General features: G+C 43.0%; 1 protein-coding gene across 4 annotated transcripts; it reads right to left on the bottom strand.

The window, feature by feature from the left end:
- Positions 1–15,646: 15,646 nt before the first annotated feature.
- bsdc1 (BSD domain containing 1) lies at positions 15,647–22,160 on the bottom strand. 4 transcript variants are annotated; one of them, XM_035168128.2, is made up of 11 exons: positions 22,075–22,159; positions 21,424–21,478; positions 20,242–20,358; positions 19,978–20,145; positions 19,671–19,725; positions 19,193–19,308; positions 19,024–19,092; positions 18,373–18,457; positions 17,789–18,277; positions 17,500–17,603; positions 15,647–17,195 (listed from the first exon to the last, which is right to left on the bottom strand). In XM_035168128.2, exons 1-11 carry the CDS (start codon positions 22,083–22,085, stop codon positions 17,166–17,168), a joined length of 1,299 nt encoding a protein of 432 aa, XP_035024019.1. In that variant the 5' UTR covers positions 22,086–22,159; the 3' UTR covers positions 15,647–17,165. The 4 variants fall into 4 exon arrangements, with proteins under 4 accessions (XP_035024019.1, XP_047197662.1, XP_035024018.1 ...); XM_047341706.1 differs by lacking the exon at positions 22,075–22,159 and adding an exon at positions 21,631–21,671; XM_035168127.2 differs by having other exon boundaries at positions 19,978–20,358; positions 22,075–22,160.

Here is a 22,160-nt window from a genome sequence, read left to right as displayed (position 1 = left end):
CACTGAAAGGGGGGACTGCTGGAATAAAAAGTGTCTTGTCGACAAAAGTGAAATATCTGGGGCTTGGCCGGGGACCAGGATTCGGGGTGGGGAGGTTTATTGTGATATTCTGCTTTGGAGAAACAGCTTTTTCTCTTTGCTGTGGAGTGTGGAGTGGTCAGGGAGGTGAGACCCTGGTGGTTAATGGGCTACGAGGCTGAGGTTTTCACTAAAGAGCGCTTTGATTCTTTCAACTGAGAGTGTTTTGTTTGCAGTGTAAAACCTGGGATGGGATCGTGGGCAGCGATGCTTTGATGCTTTGTGCTGCACATTTACTCTTGGGGATTGAGATGTTCGAATGGACACAAAGCTGTGGGATGCAGTTTGATCTGGTGAAGGGTGTTCGCACAAGAGCTGGCAGGTGTAGGCGGCGGCTTCGAGTGACAGGTCAATGTCGAGGCCCAGCGATGTTAGAAGATCTGAGCCCACTCATGACAAATCACCATCAATATGTGCACAATAAGGCCGTGATCAGGGAGACGTCAGCCATGAATGATAAAATGAAGCCCTGTCATTACTTTCCAAACCCCCTCATTAACGCACCATGGGCATGTCAACACGGAGAGCCCCAGCAGCAAACTTTTTGAAAACATTCTCTGGCCCTTAAAGGGAGCAGGAGGCAGTATGGAGGTATTTTATGGGTTTTTTTCTGGGTTTTTTTTTTTACATTTGAGGAATCAGTCACCATTTACTATTGGATTTGGCTGCAATGCTGTTTACCGCTAAAAAATGTTTTGTGGACTCAAACACGTCACCCACTACTCCATCGGCATAGTGGTGAGTAGATAATGAGTTATTTTTCATTTTTCTGTGAACTATCCCTTTAAACCTAGGGTTGGTAATCCTGGAAAAGCCAGGCAAGGGCACGAAACCGATACATCCCACCCTCTTCCATCTGCCCTCTCGTCAAAGCTACGCCCCCAAAACACATGAACAAAATGATTGGTTGAGATCATAACAGTCTTGTGAGGAACACAGACACCAACTTTTGGTGATGGCAATTGGGACATTTTGCCTTTCACATATGAGCCTTTCTCGTTGTCTTTCCAAGTTGACATTTTAATCTCTGTCATGTATGGCTCCTCTTTTTCATACTGAGATATTTGTATTCTTTTTGATTTTTTTTTTTTTTACGACCCCAGTGGATAATTTCAGGTTATTGTCAACATGTATGAAAGCAGCTTTAGTTCAGTCAGACAACTCACGTTCAAACGTTTATTGCAACAGTAGAACAGGTTTAGTGTTTGGCGTCTAGGCTCCATCCAGCTTAATCACTCCCCCATATGATTACACAGGAATGATGGGAGGGATGAGCAAATACTTGTAACCCCCCCGTCGGAGCCTACAGGTGGATGCTGGGGTGGTGGAGGGGCGGAAGCAACTGGTAGCAATACTGCAGCAGCAGTGCGAGCAAAGGGTGTGATGGGAAATTTCTCTCTGCTTAAATAGGCCGCGTAATAAGGGGGGGGTGTATTATAGATGGTTGTGGAGCGTGAGGTAGGTCACATGATGTATGTCACATGATGTATGTCACATGATTGGAGCAGCGCAGCTCAAGTTGGCTGCCTGAACTAGCTTGTGGGGTTCGCTTAATTTATTAAGCTAAATTGTGTTATACACTCTTTTACTCTTTCACACTAAACAGGGATGTGGGTTTTTGCTTTGGACAGCATAATATGTCAGGATGTATGATACCCTGATACTTCCTGTATTGTATCTCTTGTATGTTCTGGTGCTCCTATGAAGCTCTGGGCCCTGTAAGTTATTCAGGTTTCTCCTTGTTTTATCTACCTCTCACAATTGCACAGTATAAAAAAAGAAATACACTTTTAAAATGTAAAAAAAACTGTTTAGGTTTGAGTTTGTTACTAGTTGCCATGTATGTCAGGAGCACAAGAAACAGAGGGAGAGTCTTAGAGGGAGTGTTGGTCTGAGAGGCTCTGAGGGGATTAGACACCCATCAATCAAACAAACAGATCCCTACAAATATCCCCCATTTGGCTTTTCATCTTATAATGAAAAAAGATATTTTCAATAATTCTACATTTTAGCACAGACAGTGGGGAATTTATCATTGATGTGGAGTCAGCAATCATTAGAGGATTTGCCTCTTAAAGCACTTCTCAACTGGCTACACTATTGAGCCCTGTGCTTCATTGGTGTGAATGCGATTACACTTCCCTTGTTTATCTTTTATTAAACTCGGCAATGAAGAGCTCATGAATCACGCGGCCGGCTGAAAGAGAGGACACGCCGAGGAGAGAGGCAGGAAATCAGGACGCCAAAATATTCTTTTATGTGAGTGATTGATGGGTTGGTTTGTGTTTATGTTTGTGAACATGTGTTTGTTTGTGAGTGCCAATGTGGGAGGACTGATGTGTCTGCCATGTGTGTGTGTGAGTGAGTTTGTTGCCCGGATTTTTTCCCAAATAAACACTAATCTTGTCAGAACCAGAGGACCTTATGGGGACCAAGAAGTCCTGTCCTGAAGCAAAACATAATTTCAGAAATTTAGGGGTAAGATATGAATTGTTAAGGTTAGGGTCATGGTTGGGGTTTTGCTTAGGTTGTCCACTATGAAAAAACAAGTCCCCTTAATGTAGCATGGATCATTTTCATTCATCATTTTAAGGTGAGGACATGTTTTAATGTCAGGTTGGTGATAAAGTGGGCTAACGCAACTGGTCCTAGATGGATTAGATAAGGTTTGTGGTTAAACAAGTATGGTTAGGGTATATCTAAATGAATGTAAGTCTATGTAATGTCCCCCAAAATGACCGAAGTCAACATGTGTGTGATTAATAGGGAGGAGGGCCCCTGGGTTCCACCACTGTTCATTTTTCTTCCCCAATTTGATCTGCCTCCACGAACACGGAGAGACTCCAGGCCCGTCTGTGTGAAATAAACACAAAAATATTACACCTCATCTGTTCAACTGGAACATGGGATGTATTCAATACCCACCTCCAATCGTTTATTGCAGGAAGAGAGCAGCTGACGTGTTATAGAATTGTCTGCCTGGTCATATGATTCCACTTGTTACACCACTACATGTAGGCTACTTATATGCTGCTGCCAGGAGCAACATGCAAAGCTTGATCAAGGAAGTTCAAGGGTATGTCACGTGTTTTATAAAAATATTGTAATCAAAATTAAAGCTGGGTGATAAACAATATCAATAATTATTGCAATTTAATTTTCATCAATAGCAATATATATGGATATACAGCTTATGCATTGCATTAACACAGATAAGGTATATACACCATTGATCTACCTCAGATCTGTAAATGATCTGTAGTGTGTTTTTAAAGAGTTTAAACCCTCAACCTTCACCCAGGAGTAAGTCTTTAAACTTAAAAGAAATGCTAATGTGACATTTATCATGATACTTATCATTATCGATATACATTTTTTTATCTTGATATCATTTTTAGCCAAATCACCCAGCCCAAATAAAAATAGAATACATGTAATAATCATTAACTTAGCATTATCCAGATGGAACAAACTTAAACTAAAACATCTGTAACATGATGTGTGGTGTCAAAGGGTAGTGGAGCTCATCTAACAGGGTTACAGGGGGTGCATCTTGCAAAAAAAAAACCATGGTGGAACATTTCCACTGAGCAAAATCAAATCAGACATGCAGTGGGGCTGCGATGGGGGAGGAGGAGAGTGGCAGGGAAATGCAAAAAGAAAGGTCGGATTTCATGTCATCATCCATCATTTTTACAGTTGGGGATGCAGACTTTGGGGTTTTGTGCATTTTAGCAGCGTAGAGTGGGTGGTGAAGGGGCGGGGGTGGTGCCAGGAGAGAGTGTGTGTGTGTCACAGTGTGCGCTGGGGGAGTGTGCACTTTTAAGACAAACTGGTCTGATGAAAGAGGAGCCCTCGGCCTTGCAGTGGTCCCCATCATCCATCTGGTGATGTCACCTGCAAGAGTGTGTGTGTGTGTGTGTGTGTGTGTGTGTGTGTGTGTGTGTGTGTGTGTGTGTGTGTGTGCGTGTGCTTGGAATTTCGGTTTATTAAGTGACCCTGCAGTGAGGCCAGTAGGAAGTGAGGAGGGTGGATATGGGTTGTCAGGGGCGAAGGATGATGCTTCTCAGCTCTCCTCTGCCCCAAACCGATTTGTGTGAGTATGTGTGGGAGAAAGTTGTTGTACATGCACATTGAAAGTAGAAAATTGTAGTACAAAGCACTTTGTCACAGAGAGACCCCACCCATGTTCAGCGTGACCCTGGATCCTCTCCAAACATCGTGGCAGGAGGACAGGAACAGAAGAAAACAAGAGTGGTGCAGACATTTAGGGGCCCAAAGTGCCATAGGTATCATTACCTTTCCATTTCGCTTGATGAAACCAATTTGGCTGGATTAGTTTCACACTCTCAATGGGACCCTGAGGTGAAGGGAGCCTCCAATCAGGATTAGCGAGCTGCAGTGGGGCACACACAGCCGGATGATGAAGAGGAAGAGGAGCCTCTGTGCGCTGGCTCCGCCTCTTCTCCACAACAAAGGGAAACTGCCTGTTTCTGCAGACTAACGGAGGCGGGGCTTCACGCTTGGCAGGCAACAGACATGTGAGTATGTGTGTGTGTGTGTGTAAGCGAAAGAAAGTGTATCTCCATGGAGAGCCAAGTTGCCAGTATGAATGAGAATGAAGGACGTTGATTGGACTTGCCAAATTGGAGGGGATATTAAATCTAGGAAGCAAAACCACTTGATAATGAGTTTTTGGAGCACACTGTGTGTGCGTGTGTTTGTGTATAAAGGTGTGTGTGAGTGCATGTTTGAATGAGTGTGTGTGTGTGTGTGTGTGTGTGTGTGTGTGTGTGTGTGTGTGTGTGTGTGTGTGTGTTCACACCTGTTGGCTCTGTCATCTTTGCTCCTAATTATCTGCAGCATAAATCAACGGTGGGTGCGTTGCCATGGCAGCCAGCGGTAGGCTGGGTGATGATGGTGGTAGCGGGAGAGCGCGCCAGAGCTATTTCATTAACCTTTAAAGGACTTGGTATTTATTTTAGTAGCAGCACTATGAATATAAATTTGTCATTTTGAAAAGGGAAATGACCAGGTAATAAAAAGTCTGAGGACCCCGATAAGGTCTCTCTCTCTCTTTCAGTCTCTCTCTCTTTCAGTCTCTTTCCCTCTCCATTTTTTTTTGCATGAGGCTACTTTGTCTTGACTCAAATATCTTATCAATTACCCTATTACATGGATTGCCTTATTTTTCTTTAGTGCCACCATAAGGCAAACATTTGTTATGTTTTTTCAGTAAAATTAATCAGCAGCCAAATTTTTAAACTACTATGTTAATGTTACACATACAGATAAATTTACCTCTGTAAAGGCTGCTGCACATTAGTAGGTAATCGGCTGGGGGTGTTCCCGACTGGAGGTCAATCAGTGCCGATTATCTGCCCAAATAATCCTGAAGTGTGAGGAGTTTACAATCTTAATGCCACTGATTGAGACGGACTGACCAAACATGTTTGACATTTATGATAATCGATTCTGACAATGTGAGCAAGCTTCCTCTTGACTGGGAAGCATCACCAAACAGATGTCGCGTACTTGTACAGCTGCGACTAAGACAACAATACATTTCCAACTCACCTCCAACTCGTGCTGTAAAATGTATAAGCTACATCCATAGTATTTTTTTTGTTTTTTGCTGCAAAACAGCATTGCTTAAGCTGCAACGCTGTTTACCCCTGAAACTCCAAAAGTGTTTTATGGAATCAAACACTTCACCCAACCCTCAAGCAGTGAGTAGATAATGAGGGGATTTTCATTTTTCCATGAACTATCCCTTTTAGAGTATAAAATCCTCCAGTGCACAGTAGCCTTTAGCAATTTCATTATGAATACGTTTAGCATGCTACCTTTAGCATTTAGCTCAAGGGCCAGTTTGGGGGTCATACTGTCTTGACTGTATTTAAAGATAAATGACGTTTCTCCATTTCCTCCCACTATCCACAAATGAAGTCAAAACATTCCTGGGTATGAGCGCTGCCATCTTGCACATTTGGAGGCGGAGTCTTTGCAGCAGCGATCGGGAGATGGAGCTGCAGTATCGGGTCCCGATGATAGACGTCCTCAACCAATCGTGAGTCAGTTTCAGCTGTCAATCATGACGCTTCACCCGGTTGTACGTCACATATCACTTGAACAAACAAATTGAAGAAAAATTATTTAACCTGTATTTTGACTTCTTTGTTTGGCCCATGTCCAATTCACTAACATGGAGAAGGCAGGGTTTATTACTAGCCACCAGGAGGCGATCGAGGAGCTTTGATTTCACATTTGGGGAGCTGTCATGTTGTTCATATTTATAAACAGTCTTTGGTCTTCAGTATGTGAGCTGGGGATCAAACCACTAACATTCTGGTTAATGGACCATCCACTCTACCCCCTGAACCAAAGCCGTCCATAATCTCCTGTTGTAAAAAAGTTTGTTGTTCTTGCAAACATTTTATAGTTTGTTAAATTTGACAGAAGGGGCCAAACTGCGATTCTCTTTCAACGCAGACATCAGTTGTTACTTGCTGTGTATACAAAGTGCACAGAGCTGCATGTAAAAGAAAATTCAGACAGAACATCTGCTCAGCCATGGATGGAGGCCAGTGAGTAATCACTGCTTCCTGTACTGTAAAGAAAAGGGGAGAAGTAAGAAAAAACCGAGGGATGGAGAAAACAGCTTTATAAAAGACACCTGAGAATCCATCACTTAATGTATTAAACTGAAACTGTAGTATCATAAAAAGTAATGGGAGCCATAACATATTGTCTGGGCCCTCTGCATAACTCTCTCTTGTGGATGCGTTAGATTCTCTTGTCTAGGAAGAACATGGCCAGGAGCAGACAAAAAGCCAGCATTTGCCTTGGGGGCAACAAGGGCAGTGGAGAAGGGTGTCTTTGTGTTCTGGGGTCGAGGACGATTTGTCTGTGATTGGCTGGTTAAAAAAGGGCATTCTCCAGATGCCCCAGCAGCAAGTGAAGCCTCTGTAACCACTGGTAATTCAATTGTGCCTGATGATTTCTTGGTGAGTAATCCACAAATGGGCGCTCAGTGAAAATAGCTCGGCGTCCAGGCCTTATGAGCCAGAGGTAGTGAGGAGCAGGGGGGGTAGTGATGTGCTGCGAGGACAGGCAATTTTTAAGGGGGTTATGCAGAACAAGACAAGAATCTGAGATCAGATCACAGATCAATTTAGAAACAGATGATTCAGATCATTCACGTCAACAGCAAACATACAGAATTAAAGAATTGCCATTGAAAATCTGTGCAGATGAGATTTGCTCACTCACCAAGTATGAGACGTTCACTGACGAAAAGCACACACACACACACACACTGCTTCAACCGCAGCCATGTGCAGAGCTGCAGAGAACTGAGGCTGTAATGGTTGTGTGGTTCTGGATTGTTTCAATCTAAGTGAAGAAAGTCCTTTCTGAGGCAGCCAAGAGATGACACCTCCCTCCTTCCACGGTTCCTCTCCAGGCACATTCAGAGCCTGTCGAGGACTCTCATTCATACAAACAGGGGAAGAAACACAAAAATAAATGGGACGTGGAATCCCATGGAAACACTTGATGTTGATGGCCCGCTTTAAATCGGCCCTGATTGGTGCCACACTAATGGTTTCTAAACACACTGCATTCACATGCACCTCAAAAGATCCTTTTTCCAGAGTAGCAAAGTCGTTGCTTTGAAGACGGGATGTAGAAAAAACATGGATGGTGTAAATGTGATGTATGTATGTGTTTAGAGCGTTTAAACAACACCTTGACACCTCTATCTAATATTAACATGATAACAAAGAGCAAACAAAAAGGATCAGGTCCATCCATCCATTATCGATACTGCTTATCCTTTGAGGGGCGCGGGGGGAGGTGAAGCCAATCCCAGCAGACATTGGGCGAAGAGGCGGGGTACATCCTGGAGAGGTCGCCAACATATCGTATTCACATTCAAGCCTACGGTCAAGTTAGAATCTCCAATCAACCTTATCCCCAGTCCCCATTTTTTGGGACTGGGGGAAGAAGCTTGAGTATGCACACAGACACCCACCGAGACACGGGGAAAACATGCAGACTCCTCACAGCAAGAGCCTTCTTGCTGTGATGTGACCGTGCTAACCACCCCAACAGGATCAGGATGATAAAAACATTAAGTTTAAATAAGAAGCTATTATTTAAAGCGGATTGTAATTTTTTGTTGGTTAGTTTATAAGTGATGACATCAACAACTCTGCAACTTGAGATAGTGTTTTTCCATGAAAGAAGACAGAGATGTGTGAAGGGAGTGAATCACACTGACTTAACTTATAGAGAACTTAAAGGCAACAATAGTAGGATTCCCAGTGATGATTATTTCTACAGAGCACTTCCAAGTGATCGCTCCAGGCCTGTATGGAAGAATACAGGGCGGTGGGTGGTGATCATTTGTGCCCACTGTTACAAAAATAAGTGTGACTCCAAATGGACCAGTGAAGAGGAAAGAAAGGAACAGTTTCCATAGTAACCATTTTCAGACTAAGTGGTTGTCTTCGTTTGCTGTCAGATTTCACTTGATTTGTTCTCTTTTTTTCCCTCTTGGATAAAATCAACCACCAACGATTTTAGTAAATAAACAGTGCAAAGGTGGGGGATTTGACGGCATTCATTTAAATGCAAAGAGACGAGAGGAGGATGAGCTGCGTTGCTCTACAGGATTCACATGATTACTCACACAGTAACAAAAAGCACAAACACACCAAACCCACTGAATGACCGACACAAGCAAATCAAGACAATTCCATATCCAGACATACCAGCTAAAAAGAAAAAGCTTTTGATGGCGTGAATATGGAGGGGAAACATGGCACAGCTAAATCTAGACATGCAGCAGCACAACTATTCCTGCCCTATATTTCATATTTAATCTGCTGTGCCGGAGGATTTCTTGGCCCAGTGCACTGTGTAATCTTGTCGAGGCGCAGATGGCACTCTCACACTGTCAATCGGATCCCCTGGATTGGGACAGTGGAGGAGGAGGATTCTCCAGGGGCCGCCAGCAGCCGTGCCAGGATCAGCAGGTTTGGCTGACCAGCGGCAGCATCAGCAGCACGGAGGCAGTCAAGCCCTTCACCTTTTTTTTTTCCAGACTAAGCCCGGACCTGCAAACGACTTTCAGCACATGGGTTGACATTGGAGACAATTGCAGGCCAGGATTAGGATTATCCTGGGATCCTATGTTTGCTCGTACTTCTTCCACAAACACATACACACCTTTCAGATGATCTCTTTCTCTTCTTCACATTTAGACTGCTGTTTTGCATGCTTGCCTGAGGAAAGATGCATTATCCACTCCAGACAGCAGATGTAATGAAAACCTAGTGGCCCTTTGCCATCATCTTGTGCCAGTAAGGGTTAGATACACTGTTGGAAGAAAGGAGTTTAGATTTGCCTACTTCAAATTTCATGCCTTTCTAGTCTTGATGACCACTCAAAGCGCTTTATAGTACAGTTTTTTTTTTGCCATATACCCTTTCACACACGCATTCATACAGTGCATCTTTCTCATAGAGCACTTTCTCTATGAGAAGGGGCAATTTTGGGGCTCAGTATCTTGCCTAAGGACACTTGTGGAATGGGCAGGACTGGGATCGAACTGCGGACCTTCTGGTTAGAGGACGACTGCTCTATCCCCACAGATGCTGCAGTAGCCATTCAGTCGCTGCTGTCAATTATGATGTTTCACCCTGTTTGTATATCATCTTTGAGAACTGTTTAGTCCTATTCTCCAACATGGAGGAGGTGGGGTTTATGACCTATATTGCAGCTAGCCACAGGGTGGTGATTAAGACGCGTTGGCAATTTTGGGGAATTGGCATGTCGTCCATCTTTATATGCAGTCTATATGGTAACAACACTCACATGTCTTTGTTTAGGAGGTGGCTCAGCAGGTTAGCTTGCTAACATTCGCTAATTAGCACCAAAGTACAGATGAGACCTTTTGAAAATAGTCAGTTTTCAGGCCTTTTGTAATGGCTTGAATAATTGGATGAATTGACATTTTAACCACTTCGCACTAGGTGAAAAGTAAAAGGATCATCATTATATTATTTTTCTTAATGGGGAAATGAATGTGTGGACCAAATTTCCTTGTAATCCATCCAGTAGTTAAAGTTTTGGGAAACATGCTTCGCCAAATACTTTCTTACCAAGACTTAGATACAAGGATTGATAGCACCCATGCAGGTATACTAAATATGACTTTACTGATGCAGTGTACTGGTACTAGCTAACATAAACACAATGAGTCAGGACCAGTTGCTCGAGAAAGGATTCAAAGAAATTACTTCCACCAGCAAAGAAATTATGAGGTTGGTTAAGTGATTGAGATACGATTTGTAACAGACAACCAACATCACCATCCCCAGAGCTGTAGCCGCTAGCATGGCTAATAAGTAGAAGAAGTAAAGAAACAACTGAGTGCAAACAGTAAAACCATAACAAAATGTTGAAAAATGGGCTTAGAAAACAGTAGTAACAGTAAGAGAGTATAAACAGTATAAAAAGAGTAAACTATTTTAAACTGCCAAACTTAGCCAGAAGTCTTCAGCAGACCCTTCGCCTCGTCTCATTGGCGCATTCTGCAGCGGTTTGCCTCTTGGATGCAGTCATTTACAAGGAAGATTTATATAACAGGCTCGCAAGTGTCGACCTTTATTCATAAAATAATGGACACTACCAGGAAATTTTGACAGACTAATTTGCATGACTGCACACAGTCAAAGTCGCTCCAGCCTCGCCACTAAAACCATCTCACCTCGAATTAACCAGACATCAGATGATGGGAGTGGAGTGTGTGGTCCTCTGATTAGACAGGGAGACAGGGAGACAGGGAGGAAGCGAGAGACAGAGAGGGAGAGATGAATGGGTCTGCTGGTGTCCTGGAGCAGCGGAGAAGGCTGAGAATAAATGAAATGAAGGAATGAATGGGACAGTAATGAAAAGAGGGGGAGGCTGAGGGGAGAGGTGACGGAAGGGAACAGAACATTCACTGTGGTTTGGTCTAGTTGTTAAAAAGAATTGGAGACAAGGATGAAATGACACAGCTGAGTCACAGGGTGAGTGTTTTATGTGCTGTCTGCTGGGTTCATCCTGGAATAGATGGGTTCTAACTAATTCAAAAAGAGTTTTAAAATTCCTACCACATTATGAACCTGCTAAACGATTAAACACATGATTATAACCTCACTAAATGGATCAACAAACCAGAACCTCGTCAGACAAAAAAAACTAATGATGCATGGTTGTTGTCCACAAAATATAAACTATTAATGCAAGGCTCTTTTAAAAACCTTATTTTAAAATATATTTTGCTTAATCCTTTACACCAGGCGTGCAGGGTAACACAAGAGACTCTCTTACCTAGTTGCATTAGGGCACTAGTGGCTTCAAGGCTACAAGTATCTTATCCTTGACCATTATTTTTTCCATTTTCTTTTTTATCCTATCTTGCAATTTTCCCGGCTTACTTTAAATTTAGGGAAATGCGCTTATTTGCTTATGATGCTCATAAATACTAAATATTTAGATACCGCCAGCAGCTAGTTAGCTTAGCTTAGCAAAAAGATTAGAAACAGGCTAAGCGGGCTAAACGGGCCACAGCTCGCCTGGGTCTATCCAAAGCCCAATATCCACTTACCTACACATCTAAAGCTGCTGTTTAACTAAATAATATGTTAAAACAACAACTTGTGTTTTACATCTTGTGTGATCATTCTCATTAAGAGTTTGCCAAACAATGGTCCTGGTTGGCAGATTTAGCTATAGTCAAGGCCCCTGCATCGTTCCTGCTCAGAAGTATAAGACAAGCTTTCGACTGAGCCAGAATTGCTTTTTCATCCTATATTTAGTCATTATGCTAAGCTAAGTGGCTATATGTAAAAAAAGTGGGCCGCACAGGGTTGCAGTGGTTAGCAATGTCGCCTCGTTGCAAGAAGGTTCTTGCTTTGAAACCGTGTTCAGCCAGGGCTTTTTGTGTGGTAGTTGCGTGGGTTTTCCTCTGGGTATTTCGGCTTCCTCCCATAGTCCAAAGACATGTAGATTGGGGGTAAATTAGAGTATCTAAATTGACTGTGACAGTGAATTGTTGTTTTTCTCTGTATTTTGGTCCTGAGATGTGCTGTTGACCCTTCCAGGATGTATCCCGCCAGCCGCCCAATGTCAGCTGGGACTGGCTCCAGCTCTCCGTGACCCTTAAAGGACTATAAGCGGTTGGGTATAGATACTGGATGCATGGAATGGAAGTGATAATAGTACCTATTGTTCTTTACAAAAGCAAAACTTTTCAAACCTCAACTCTCATAAATATCTTATATAATATGTAACCTGTGCAGACACCAACTCTAGTCCACACAGTCCTAAAATTCAGTCATTTTGGCTAACACCTTTCCGATTTTGAACTCAAACCATATCGCATTGCAGCTCCTGTTAACACACAGTGCAGATTGAAATATAGACACAAAAGTGCTGTATGAAAACTTTACGGGACAACTGCTGCTCACTTTCCCATACGATAGGCAGAGAGAGAATCACACACACAAAGAGGAGAAAGACAGAGACGAATGTAAAGAATAGCTAGCGCTTGTTCAACCAAACATTTGCTTTGGCAGGCCCGGAGTAGAGGGGCGGCGTTCTCCTAGTCCCCTGACATGCATCCAGAGGAGCCCCTCTGTCTTGACCATAAATCTGAATGGAGTGGGAGTTATCATGCTTTCCCCCCATTGCCATCCCCTCCCCGGCTAAACCCTGCATTCCTCCCAGACACTGCTTCATACAAACAAAGTGGCCAGTTCCCACCACTCGACATTGGGAAAGGCGATGGTTTGTCATGGAAAAATCCTGAGGCATCTCGAGAGTCCATTTTTTTTACTTTTTCTTTTTTCTTTCTATTTCCCCCCCACATGGATCAACGCTCAGCCTGGTGGCTGCATTTTCTCTCTTTGTGGCCGAGTGGAAAATATGCCGGACATACAGTTAACACGTAGATGTCAGTTCCTATCAGACAGAGAGTGTAATAACGTGTCAGGATGAGTGAAATGAGCATGCACAACTTTATGACACTAAATGGGAAACTACACACACACACACTGCATTAAAGGACAAAGATGCAGGGATGCACACACACACACACACACACACACACACACACACACACACACACACACACACACACACACACACACACACACACAAAATGGGTGTGAATTCGAGCGGTCGTTATAGAAAACCCTGGTAACACATTCCATAAGAGTCTAGCCTCCTCCCTCAAAGGGAGTCTTTTGTGCTTATTGAAAGGCAGAGGGGGTTACAGGGTTTCTCCCTTTAGGGTGCCGAGAATAATACTCGCCCTCAATACAATGACCTCATCCTGACTCTTTGCGTGTTCAAGATACACACAAACACATACATAGACGTGTATATGGGTGCGATTAACTTTGGATCGATGACTGTATACCTTACCTGTGGACTGGGGTTGGAGAAGAGAGAGAGGGAGAAAGGCTAAAAGGCAAAAAAAGAGAAGGAGGAAGCGTTCGGTCAAGGATGGATTACGAGGGTGGAGGGGGGAGGGGTGGAGGAGACGCAGCATGGATCCTCAGGAGGGACGTATTTCATTTCTCCAGTCTGATTGGCGTCCACCCCCCTTATTGTGTTAAGGTGAAATGATCTGTACATGACATTTGTGAGAGCCGCTAGTAATGTAAAAACACACACACACACACACACACACACACACACACACACACACACACACACACACACACACACACACACACACACACCCAGGCCCAGGGAGCGGTGGGCTTCAACAGGAAATTCCTTTACAGCCTTTCTGCTGACTAAGGCGTCCGAGTGGGAACAGAGTAAGAATGAATGTAATGTATATGGTGTCTGTTATTTGGAGTCCGGTTAGGGCAGCATATGCACAAGCCATTAACATGAGAGGGTGATCGGGTGCAGAGTTTCAGAATAAAGGAGCTTTTCCTATTATAAAAGAAATGAGTAGGATAAGAGAAATCAGTTTGGTGCTTTTTATTTTCTTATTCTTTTCAGAGTATATCCCTCGACATATTCTCAGGAGATCAAGATTAAGGGTTGGGTTTGTTCATCCAATCAATTTTGAATATGTTAACTATGAAATTTCCTTTGTGCTGATTCTTTCGTAGTCTTGACATTGGTAGACATGCATCAGAACAACCACACTGTCGGTACTATCATCAATTCATCTTAAGACCACACCCACCATACCCCCTCACTGCTGTGTGTGTGTGTGTGTAGACAGTAGCCATCTTTAGAGGCAGCGTCAGTGATGCACAGGTGTCTCGGCACTGTGACCTACATTACCCTGGCTGATGCCTCCACAAAGAACCCCATCACCCCATCCGTGTGTCTTTACCTGAGGCCTCCAGTGATGACAACTTAAAAGATTCTGTGTGAAGAACGGAAGGAAAATGCAGGGAAATGGTATTTAAGCGAGTGATGATGAACAATAGCGTGTGCGGGGGAACATGTGGCCTCTCCGCGTCTGTGAGATGGATCCTGCAGCTGAGAGAAAAGGAGTGGCAGGTTCTGAGTGGGGCTGCAGAAATGGAGCAACAGCGCCATCTGGTGAGCAATTCACTGTACTGCAGGTCATTACTTTTATATGCAGACGCTTTTGCAGACATCTCGAAATGTCCCAGAAGAATTTTGGACACATACACGTTTGAATTTTCTGAAACCTCACTGACCACGGGTGTTTGTCCCAGTGCTTTTGAGGGGAATGTGTGGAGAAAGAAAACTCAAATATTTCCATGGATTTCAACTGCTTTTCAGCTACATAGAAAACTATACAATTCTACAAACAGAATATTGCATGTATGACACAGACTATTCTAAACTGGAGGGTTTTTTTCCAACCACAGCTACTTTTTTAATGTTTCCTCACTACATCCGAGCACAAAGTTTTAAAGTAAGACAAACCAGAAACATTGTTTCCCCGAACTAGGTTCATACACTATTATGAATTCAAGGCCTCACTAGTAGCTGCGGCTATCGTTCTTTTCTTTAAATCTTTTTTAAAAACTTTGTCTTTTTACTCCTTTTACTTTTAACTTTAACTTAGTGTCTATTTTTACTCTTAACTCTGCTGCTGTTACACGTTAAATGTTCTCATGTTGAGACTAACAAAGGATAAACTTATCTAACCACTAAAACCAAGGTTGTGTATTTAATTATCTGTGTTTGTGACACACCTCCTCCAGTGTAGTGTCATTTTCAAAGAGAAAATAGAAAATACTGCTGAATGTGTATTAATTTTGCGGAACTCGAATCGGTTGTGTTTGAAGTTTAACTTTCATTGTGACATTCCACCTTTCTTGTTCTTGTTTTTAATAAAGTGGTTGCGTTGTTTGCAGTTTGGAAACTTGACGGTTGCTGAGCACACATTAGTTGCTGGTATGAGCCACGCACAGGAATGATAATTTCCTGTACACGGTAATTGAAGATGAAGCTCAGCACTCGGCTAATAATACTTTATGTAGCTCTGTCCGCTTTCAACACACCAGACTGGTTTTTCCTCTTTAGCCATGAATCCTTTAATGACAACGATCAGTTGAAAAATATAGTGAAATACTCGACTTAAAAAACAAAACAAAAACAGACCTTCGACAGCTCTGGAAACAGATGTGTGCAGAACAGCTTTGATTAGTTCATAGTGTGAATGTGGAGGAAATACACAGCTGAGAGGTACAGACATGCAACACATTTGTCTGAACACAAAATCCTGAAGAACAAGCCGATGATTTTACCAGAAAATGTACAACTGAACAGTAACTATCTGCATTATGTTATTGCACAGACATGCAATCAAAGCACATAATACAATAATTAAGCTTTTATTTTAGTATAAATATTACACCTCTAGGGTTTACTTTTTCTCAGCTACATTACAGATGATGGAAAAGGAAATCATACAAGCGTGGAGCGTGCTCACGTCGCTCGTTCTGTCTACTGCCTGCTGAGCTATTTCGTTCCTAACAAGAGCCGACAGAGAAACTGAAAACGTCACAGATTTGTAATTTTCTCCTATTCCTGTAAATAAAGAAAGACGCTACCCTCTATGTCAAGCAAAGGTTCCTGTCGTGAATTCTTTTTTCTCTCTGTTAATGTGTGACAACTGATGAATTCCCTCTACCCGAAAATAAAGCAGACAGAAGTGAAACATGTAAAAGTGACAGAAAATAACATGTAGCCTGCTTGCCCATATATTCAAATCAATCACGTTATTACACAAGCAGGGGAAAAATAACCAGGATGAAAACATTAACTGGTTGTGTTTCAGACTTGTAACAATAAAAATCATTTGGATAACATCACCACACTACTGTGTGTTTTACAAGGCCATAAATCTAGAGTTGGGAGTGAATCCAAAAACGAAAAGCGTTCTGTGAATGAAGGCCAAAATATTTGTTTCCATTTGGAAGATTCACTTGCATAATAAAGACGAGAAAGAAAGAAATTAAGAAAGCTGGGCACAGGTAGAATCCAATCAATCGCCACCATTTCAAAAATCACTTAGAAAAGTTCGAAGCAGCATTAGAGTTTATGGCTATCGTGCAGCCTGCAGTTAAGTCATTACCCAACTTGAGATACACTCGCAACATTTATCATGTATTTAATGGCATAAAGAAAAAAGGGAAAACAGCTCCTCCCCTGCTGCTGTGGAACATCTCGCATTCTGACTCATCACTTGCGTGTCCTTAAGCTCTGAGGTCAGAATGATTACAACCTCTTGTCAATTACTAGCGTCATAGGCTCTAAATCAGAAGTTAATCCCAAGTAATCGCCATGACCTGAGTCGTTACCCTCACTAGCTGACGGAGCAGTCTAAATTCTTATTGCCTTGGTCGTCCCGCTGCTCGCTTCAACAGGTTTACCAATATGGTCCAAACCACCCGCCAGAAAAAATCCCCTACTGACAATCATGACATGGTGACGGTGTGGACAAAGAGTTTAAAACACGTTTAAGCATGGTTCGTCTGCCGGGAACTAGCTTTGATGGCGGGACAGAGTTCGTGTCGCGGTGGCGCTCAGTTCCAGTTCTCCCAGTCTTCCTCCAGCTGGCAAAAGACAGAAAATGTTTTGTTATGTATCCCCTGGTTTTTACTTTTACATTTACATTAGGGTTGGTAATCCTGCAAAGGCTAGCGAGGGCAGGCTACACTTTCAAATATGCTTCTGATACATCCCACTAGGGCTGTTTTCAAAAATCAACTTTGAACGAATTTGACATGACACACAATTTGTTGAAATATATTAGAGCGGGACGTGAAGAGAATTTCAACAAATTACATGTAGATAAACATGTGCTTCAGAAACTTTCAAGCCCCAACTTTAACCTTTAATGCACTAATTTCCACTAACCTCCCCAGTGTCTTCTATTTTGGAGAGTGCCAGTTGGACTTCTTCCTCTGTCATGTCCAGGTCAAAGTCTTTCTCCCAGTCCTCACTCACGTCGGTGCTGGACCCTGGGGGGGGGGAGACACAAACTCAGGACTTTCTGTGACATTCACACTCCTGCTTTTTCTAAGCCTATTTAGTGGGAAATTCACAATCTTATCACTTAACGTATTCCTGTTTAGAGTTAACCTCCCAAACCAGAACAGGAAGAATCTCACAGCCAGCAGAAAAAAAATCCCTCAGGTTAATGTACCTTTCTTGCCGTTGTTAGAGGGCGTTGACTTCCCGCTGTCAGAGTTGAGCTCAAACACTCTCAGGTCCTGCGGCCCCTCTTCTTTTGTTGGCTCTGGTTTAGAAGCAGGGGTCCTCGAGGTCGCCCCATCAACAGTGACCTCTGGCTGGGATACAGCCTCCACTTGAGGCTGGGGAGGTAAGTCACTCTTTGCAGGCCTCTGAGTTTCCTGCGTCTTGAGTGCGACATCTTCCAAGCTAGCTTCTGTCAGTTTGTTGGCCAGCTGCAGGGCGACGGGCTCTGGCCCCATATCCACCTGTGTGGGCAGGCTCACGCTGTCGCTGCTGACTGAGAGGGTGGCGTCACGCTCTTCGCTTGGAGACAGGACGGGACTGAGCAGAGAGGTTCCTGTGGGAACTGTCGGGGTCGTGGGCAGCTGGGTTGAGGTGTTGTCAAACAGCGGTGGGAAGTTGAGTTGAGATGATGATGGTGAGGCGCCGAGGAAGTCGTCTGACAGTAAAAGAGAAAATATCAGACAGGTGACACGAGTGAATGAATTTAAAGTTAATGAGTTAATTGTTAATATTTAACTGAGACAAACATACCCTCCTCTTCCTCCTCCCAGCCCAGGGTCTCTGAATGTGTCGTCTGTTCTGCTCTCTGCTTCAGTGCTACTCTCCTCGCCTCCTCCTGGAAAACACAATCACAGAAATTTTAACATTTGCTATAATCCAAGAAGGTAAGTTTGTCTACCACATAATTTTAGTTAACTTTGTAATATAATGAACGTGTAATATTTTCCTTACAGTTAAAAAGCCAGCTAAAATTCTGTTGTTTAATCTCTTTGACACCATATGATGCACTCATCCCCACAGAGACTGGACTGAAGGATCAATATCTGGTTGGTTGCTTCTTGTTTAACACATGAAAATGTTTGTTAATGTTTATTGCATTATTTACTGTCTTCAACCTTGTTAAACTTTACACGTTATAATGATCAGTCCACAGATGGAGCCACTAACATCAAGTTTACTTTTTTCCTGCTAAACCAATCAAAATTCTGCAGGTTACAGTTAAGGTTTCCCCATTTCCTTATTTAAAGGCAGTAAAAAAATCCTGCATCATGGCTGTGGCTTGAAATTACTAATCAAAAGCAGCTATAAAATTGGTCAGCAGGTGGCACCGAAGATTCAGACAATTTAGTTAAGGGGAAAGGAAAGCTGAAGATCTGGAGGATCGTCAACAGCTGAGATTACCTGGTCCAACTGGAAGACTTTGTAGAAATACCTCTGCCAAAATTCTGAATGGGATACAGCTGCTGGCACCTGCCGAAAAAAACCCCACAAAAATATAATTAAACTTATCTGGTTTATTAATTGAAAACAAAAAGCTCAGTAAAGTGTTGACAAATGCAACAATAGATACCATTTTGGTGTAAAGGGATCGTATAGAGGGACTGTTGACCAAATGCTCTGAGATTTCTCCTTTCTTATCCTCCAAACTGAAGCTGGACAGCCAGTTGTCAAACTGCTCTGGTGGCCCTGGACGAAAGACACTTTGATTAAAATACACTAGAAACACACAGAAATGTGTAAATGAATAACTGTGCATCATCCCACTGGTCTCTACACCCATCTCACAATGACCACATATTACATGCACACATCAATAACATATATTTTGCTAAGTGAGACACAACACAAATCCAGCAAATGCCCTGGCTAATAATTCATTTGGTTATTGACATTCAAATTGTGTTGATGCTCTTAAAAACAAAAATGAAAAAGACAGCTAAGATAAACTAGTCAAGATAAACTAAGATAAAGAGTCATGGCAGAAGAAGAAAGTACAAAAAGTACACAGAGGCAGCCACCACAAAGTACCTCTCTGTGTACTGTCTTACCATCAGGCTCATTGCAGTATGTAGCAGGGTCGGCTTGCAAACTGTAGAGACGTGCCTGAGGGGAAAACACATGCTCAGCTATGGTTGTTTTGTTACGACAAGCACATCATGTGCCGACATTCTTAGTCCTGCAGCCGCTTGTAACAAAGCTAAATCAGTCCTGAATCAACACATTGTTTCACGTATTTTTCAAGGACATCAACACAGTGATGTGGCTCAAGCACCACGACAGTACTCAGCTCTTCTCTGATCATTTAGAAACTCATCATTTAGTGGTTCTGTCTCTGAAGTCCGTATTTCAGCTCACCTTGGAACTGTCGTAAACCTCTGTGGTTCCTGATGGTGTTGCCACCAATGTGATGACATCACAGTCGATGGTTTTATCAGGGGGTGGAGCAAGTGTGTCAGAAATGACTCCCAAGAAACTAGAGAGGCTCTTCTTCACCTTCTCTGTGGTTTCTGAGGAGCCTTCCACCTGGGAAGTAGCGGAAATATACAGGGTTACAGTCTGTGCATGTGATGGTGACACAAATACACTGTCAGGAGAAAACAGAAAGCCAGGAGAACTTACTGCAAGTTTGTTTCTGACAGCACAGGCTGTCGCTGCAATTGAGCAGGCGGTGTCATGCTGCACCACAGTGGAGAACTCTGTCAGGTCGCGCTTCAGGAATTCTAAGGCCTCAGTCGACTGTGAAGGACAGAGTAGTGTGTTCAAGATCAAAATCCAGATTCAACTTACTATTATTTCCACCGGGAAATTCTCAAGTCACTTAAATGTTAAACAGACACAGTTCACTGCCTTTGACAAATTAAAAAGATAACGATCATATAAAACAAAAATTTAAGTTTAGGGAGCACAGCAACTTTTATACATTGTAGATAATCTGGACTCACATCCTATGGAAATGAGAATTGAACAGATTGCTTAGACTCCTCTCAGACCTGCTATCAACATCTGTACTGAGTGATCTGATCACAAGTGCACAGTTCAGGTTTGAACCCCTAAATGCTTCCAAAATGTATTTAGAGATCCTATTCACTCAGACCTGTGATGCATGAGGCCACATTCTTTTCACTGTGTGAAAGCAAATGCGTCCTGGGCCACATGTGAAGGACCACTTACTCAGCCCGTGTCCTCTGACCCACTACAGTTTCATGAAGAATCAAACATTTTCAGGCTTCAGTGCCTACACCCCAATTTGTTTGTGCCCACCATCACAATATCAACACTGACCACCACATAATGACTGACACTTTTCTTAAAATGGTCAAATCTTTCTTCATAGCAGAGGTGGGCATCAATTAATTCAGTCCTTCCTGACACTGCTCGCTCTTTTGCTTCTATCAACACAATGCAACACACACACACACACACACACACACAGTCATCTGAAGGATCTTTAAACTCAGAATGGGCAAAAACAGCATAATCTGGTCTTCACAAACACAAAGGACGTACATGTTTTTTTGCATATAGAGCGAGGAAGTGGGAGGTGATCACAAGTGGTCACAGGAGTGCATTTTAATACCAGGTGTGAACAGGTCTGTCTACTTATTCTATCTGTAGATCTGCAGTGCTGCCAGTATTTGTTGTTGACAGAGCCTCTCAGACATTTGTGGTTTTTTCCCCTATAATCCAATATTTTTCAGTTCAACACAAGAAAGCTGGAGTTGAGGGAACAATCCTCTGAGCTGAAACAAACAATAAAATAAAATCAGAAGTGTTCATTTCCACGATGTCTGCGTGGATTACCTTGTCTTTGACGGCCTGGAAGCTCTGCTGAAGCCAGCCTCCCCACCAGCCTTCTCTGTGGGCACACACACACACACACAGTCTGACATTAGCTTCTCCACACAGAGGCGGAGGAAACCACAAACACCACACCGCAACTACACGATCAACGCTCATGAATGAACAAGTACAACATGTCCCGTCACTGTGGCGACACCTGGCACTCACGGACTGTCAGCTGTCGACTTTCTCATGGTATCTTTAGCTAACTTACACACACGCAGCGTAGCATGCTACACGAGTTAGCGATGTTGGCCTAGACTGTAATACGAGCTAATTAGGAGAAACAAGTCGCAATTACGATCGCGGTGGGTACATGTGGACGATCAATGCTAAGATAAAGCACGAGTACAGCCCACTGTTGGTTACTGCGTGATTGCAGCTGCTGCACGCCACAGCTAACCAGGCTAGGCTAACGCTAGCCATGCTATGTTTTGGTAAACAAATGCACTTCCTGAACTGATCGCGACGCCTGAGGAGTGAACGTGCGAACGAAACAATAACACCGAGTGGAATTAGTCAAAGAGCAAAAGAGGAAACGCGACATGTTCACAGTGTCCGTGCAACGCAATGTTGTCAAACTAAAACTAAAAACTGCGAGTTCACTCTCACCCTTCAGCCATCTTCACACGATGACATCATCAGTATTTACTGACCTCTGACCCCACTGAGTGTGGCTGTGAAAACACACACACACG

The sequence above is a fragment of the Hippoglossus stenolepis genome, chromosome 10, assembly GCF_022539355.2.
Source record: "Hippoglossus stenolepis isolate QCI-W04-F060 chromosome 10, HSTE1.2, whole genome shotgun sequence".
NCBI classification, from domain to species: Eukaryota; Metazoa; Chordata; class Actinopteri; order Pleuronectiformes; family Pleuronectidae; genus Hippoglossus; species Hippoglossus stenolepis.
This window is presented reverse-complemented; position numbering and strand designations above follow the sequence as displayed.